We start from the raw sequence: 5,166 nt of genomic DNA, 5'->3' as shown, positions 1-5,166 counted from the left end.
AGCAAATAATTATCTTTACTCAGAAGTGACAAAGTGATAATCGATGGTGATGATTATATTGGTTGTATGTACATTGATGGAAGCAATAGCATGGCTCAAAAGCCTTGGAATGGGAGCCAAGTCATGAGCTGCATGAAACCACCTTCTCAAGAAAGATCTCCTATCCATATTTTTATGAATTAAGGAATGAATCATATAGAATTATGATTGGATTGTGATAACGATCTTGTCACAATTGATCTCCTGATCCATAAAAATATTCTTCTTGTCAACACCAACAATTTGATCACCCACCCTAGCTACTACTATAAACACCACCTCGGGCAATCGTCTCTCCTCATCGCAAGCCCCTTCCCAAACGATCAATATATATTATGGCCTTCCGATTTCCTCCTCCACCCTCCTCAAGGCAACCACCCACGACACCGCCTCCAGCGCCCCGTCAAAAAAACCCCCCTGCCTCCCACTCCCATCGTGAACCCACCGCCTCCGTCGAGAGGGAGCCCTCAGCCGCCTCAGGCTCCCACTCCCAAACTGTCACCGCCGTCTCCGATTTAGAGCCATGGCCGCTGCCACCACCAAGCCCCCCACCGCCTCCGAGTGTGAAGGCACCACCGCCTCCGCGACAGACGCCCCCGCCTCAAAGACGAAGCCCCCCGCCGCCCGCTCCAGTTGCACTGCTAGTTCCGCCGCCTCCGCCAAGCCCAAACCACACCGTGGTCATCGTGGTGGTGGCCACCCTTGGCGGCCTCTTCCTCCTCGCGTTCCTTGCGGTGGCCGTGTTCTGTTTCCTGCATAACAGAAAGAAGAAGAAGAAGAAGAAGGCGACGAGGGAAGGGCTGGCGGCGGACGTGGAGGGTCATGTGGATGGGCAGCAGTTACACGAAAGGTTCAAAAAGGAGGCGGCGTCCGACGTTGGTAAAACTTCACGCGGTTCCAGCCGTGCGATCGGTTAGTCGGAGGACAGAAACGGTGGATGCTGAAGCTACAAGACAGACATCTATCGGCGAATGGTTGATCCTCTAATAAGTTGAGTGAGTTTGTGTGCATGTGTTTGATCCAATATTGGAATGAATAATGAGAATAAGTGTGTGCTGTTTTAACAATACTACTATGTATTATTAAAAGAATTGAGTTCCTTTAATAGCAATAAACGTGGATTTTGGATCATGTGAAGTGATTACAATCGATGTCAATACTAGAAAATGGAGGAGATTTGTTCGACCGTGAAATGACTAAAGAGCGGAGAAGATTTTTCGGACATGTGCAGAATTAATTTTCGGAATTGAGTACCTTTAATAGGTCCGTGCTTTGTTCGTATAGTGAATTTGGAAAGGAGAGCTTCTTTGTGATGTTATTGGAGTCGAATAACGCCACGATCTTAAGTGAGCTAGCCCTTTATATTCTTTAACTAAAAGGTAGCCCTTTATATACTTTTTAATTAAAAGGTCATCCGTAAATTAAATAAGGGTGCGTTAAATTTATACAATAATACAATACTCAATTGACACTCGAGAATCTCAGTAATAAATTACTATAATAAACTCCCCTTATAAAAAATTAATTTAATAATATATTTAATCTTAGCAAAAAAAAAACTAGAAAAAGTATATTTTTTTAATATCGTCGGCCCACGGTATTTTTAAAAGTTTCTCAGTGTTACAAATTCTAAGTTATAAGACTAAAGAGAACTCTAGATTTTTAATTGATTAATAAGAAAATTTCTCAATAATATACTACAGCTGAATTTCGAACTCTAAATCTTTGATTGATTAATAAGAAAAATTCTCAATAATACGCCGAAGCTAAATCTCGAACTCTAGATCACTGATTGATTAATAAGAAAAATTTCTAATAATACATCGCAACTGAGTCTTAAATTCTAGATCCCTGATTGATACATCTGTGAACATTACTAATAAACATTGAAATTATTTTCGGTGTGAAAAAAGGACATTAACATAATTTTATTTTAGACTTCACTAAAATTAGTTAGTAAAAGGTGCATATTCTAAATAAAATAGTAAGATTTGAAATCCCAAAACTTTTTAAAATTGTGAGGATCTATAAAATTTACATATAGATATATAAAATAATTTACATGGTAACAAAAGGTGATTATGCTCATCTTAGATGCCCCTCATAATCCATTTCCAGGTTATGTAAAAGGAGGTAAATCAAAGGATTATCTTATACCCAACCACCAAATAACTTAGGAGGTAGGAGGAGTTTTTTTCCTTAAAGGCATGCGCCTATCAAAAATTGATCTCTACCCCATTGTAGTAAATACTACAACAAAAACTACCATAGACAACGAATAAAATTCGTTATCTTTGCCATTTAAAAACTGTTGTAATTAACACTATTGTTAAAAGTGCACTCAACAATAATAGTTTTAAACCGTTATCTTTTAATACCAAAGATAACAATTTCGCAACATTTAAAAATTGTTGTCTTTAAGCATAGTAGACAATACTTTTGCAATGGTTTTAAATTGTTATCTTTTAATACTAAAGACAAATAGAAGATGAATGAAAATCAAATATACTTCAATTAACAACATATGATTAAATAAACAACGATAAGTATATAAATTATTATCCTTACACTTCCAAAACAAACATAATTGCTAGCACACAAAGAAATTTTAATTAGGAGACATTCAAAACTACTTCTCTCGACTATATTTTATTGCATGAACTTAAAGGATCTTGGTAGATACTGCTTATCCTCTTGCCTTGAATATTCTTTACTCATTGGCTTTAACCATCTTCTTGCTTAAATCCCTAAACTTTTTTTGCTAGTTCTTCATCCTTAGCATGGTTACTCGTATCCCCATCTTTGTAATCGTTAAAGTACTTCCTAGTCATACCCCTGAGGTTCGGATGCAGTGCCACATAGCATGTGTTGGTGCAGATTGCACTAATAATCAAGTTTTGATGTATGACAAATAGGCTAAAGTTAGATGTGTTGCTTGTCTAAACTTTTACCAAGTGTACATGACTTGATGGGTCTAGAGGACTGAAACACCAGACTGAAGTCCAGCTAGGTTGATAGCTGGCACGAAGTCCAGATTAATTGAAATCTAGCAAAAGGAAGTCCAGGTTGGTTGAGATATGGCAGAAGGAAGTCCAATTGGGTTGATAACTAGCTAAAGTTCATATTGATTGAGATATGATAGGAAGTCATGGTGGATCAAGGGACCTGACATCAACAAGGAAGTTTGCGATTGGTAAATGGAGGTAAGCAATTGGAGGAGAGATCCAGTGAGAACGTGTTCTTGATTGAGGGAACAGTAGGCGTTGGTCCGACCAAGAATTTCAATGAAACTCAAAGTGAGGACTGGATAGTCCGGAGGCTATCAAATATATTGTGAACATTACTAATAAACATTGAAATTCCTTATCCTGTTTCTTTCCCTTATTCTGGTCAGATGTAAATTTATCAACATACTCGAGTTTCTTTCTCTTCTTATTATGAGAAGTAGATGCCAAGTAAGCACTTTCAGTCTTCTCTCGCTTAAGCCTATCTTCTTCTTGCACACACTGAGAAATCAGCTCATTAATACTCCATTTTTTCCTTCTGAGTATTATAACTTATTTTGAACTGATTAAATTGTGCAGGAAGAGTGATAAGAACCAAATGGACGAGAAGATTTTCCTTAATCTCGATCTCAAATTCCTTAAGTTTTCAGCGAGATGAGACATTTCCATAATGTACTCCCTAACATTCCCCTTGCCTTGATACTTCATGGAAATGAGTGAATTTAGAAAACTACTTGCTTTCGATTTATCATTTTTGGCAAAGTAAGTCTCAATTTGAGCGAGAAACTTCTTGACATCACTGTTCTCAGTCATAGAGCCCCGAAAAGATTCTGGAATGGAACGCCTAATGATCATAAGACTCATGCGGTTAGACCGTTCCCACTTTTCTATATTGACCGTATTAGGGTCTTCCGGAGTTGCAGTGGGGTTTTCGGTCCGTAATGCAAGGTCTAGATCTATGCATCCTAGAACGATTTCCACGTTCTCTTTCCAAGCCTTAAAGTTCGACCCATTCAGCATAGGGATCGAGTTCAAATTTGTAGATATATGTGAGGCAACCGCAGTAACTGAATTCATAACAAAAATAAAATATATAAACTCACAATTAATATATTATGTTAGACATAATCTAATAGCATAAAGGTGGGCCCAATTAAACAAGATACTAAACACAACATTAATATTTAAACTTTGGGCAATAATATTAATTTGCGAGCAGTACTCTCCACGTAGTAATCAAAGCATTGACAATAATCTCGATCAAATAATAGTCTTTCTTTGGATCGACTACTATCCACATGAGTAAAACTTTTACAACTGTCACACGCTCATTACCACTCGCATATGTATTATTCGGCAAATAATAGTCTTCCTTTGGGTCGATTATTATCCGCATGAATAATAAATATACACATCTTCATATTTCAAATTAGATCAATTTATATAACAGAGGCTACTTTGGCAACATGTTATTGTAATTAATATAATTTGAAATACAAGACACGCATAAATCAGCGCCGCAGCGTAAACATTTCCTGAACGTCTTGGCTAGTGCGTGATCCCAAAATAAAGTCATCCAGAAACACAACGGATGAAATTTCTGAAGTGTTTTATGAATCAAAACATTTTGTTTCAACCGTCAACATAAATATGAATGAACATACACAAATATATTCATATAAACATGAACCTAAATCAACACATATTAATTACCCAAATTCGGAATAGGCGAAGAATTCAACATATGTAGAATAAATCTAACAACCTAAGCACGATTTATTACTCTGATACCAATTGTTAAACCAACTGCGTTTAATATGTTCTAAACCAAGAACAACACCAAGATCTAAATCATGCCAAAATTGTTAGAATAAACAACAATAACACATACTTGAATTTATCGTGAAAGCGATTAATTATACTATAGGAGAGGTTGTTGGTCTTCCTCAATCAAACCACCGGACGACTCTAATGGTTCTCTTTCAATGATGGGATTGATAAGAGTTAGGGTGCCAATACGGTTTGATATCTTGGGGACCATAACCACAAAAGCCCTTTATATACTATTCCAATAGGGTTCCCATTAAAACCCAAGAGCCCAAGAGTCTCTACCCATTAATTT

General features: G+C 37.1%; 1 protein-coding gene across 1 annotated transcript; it reads left to right on the top strand.

Moving 5' to 3' along the window:
* Nucleotides 1-374: 374 nt before the first annotated feature.
* LOC122048216 (protein TRACHEARY ELEMENT DIFFERENTIATION-RELATED 7A-like) lies at nucleotides 375-956 on the top strand. The gene has a single exon (XM_042609809.1). The coding sequence runs from the start codon at nucleotides 375-377 to the stop codon at nucleotides 954-956; it is 582 nt and encodes a 193-aa protein (XP_042465743.1).
* The last annotated feature ends 4,210 nt before the right edge of the window (nucleotides 957-5,166 follow it).

This window comes from Zingiber officinale, chromosome 2B (assembly GCF_018446385.1).
Source record: "Zingiber officinale cultivar Zhangliang chromosome 2B, Zo_v1.1, whole genome shotgun sequence".
NCBI classification, from domain to species: Eukaryota; Viridiplantae; Streptophyta; class Magnoliopsida; order Zingiberales; family Zingiberaceae; genus Zingiber; species Zingiber officinale.
This window is presented reverse-complemented; position numbering and strand designations above follow the sequence as displayed.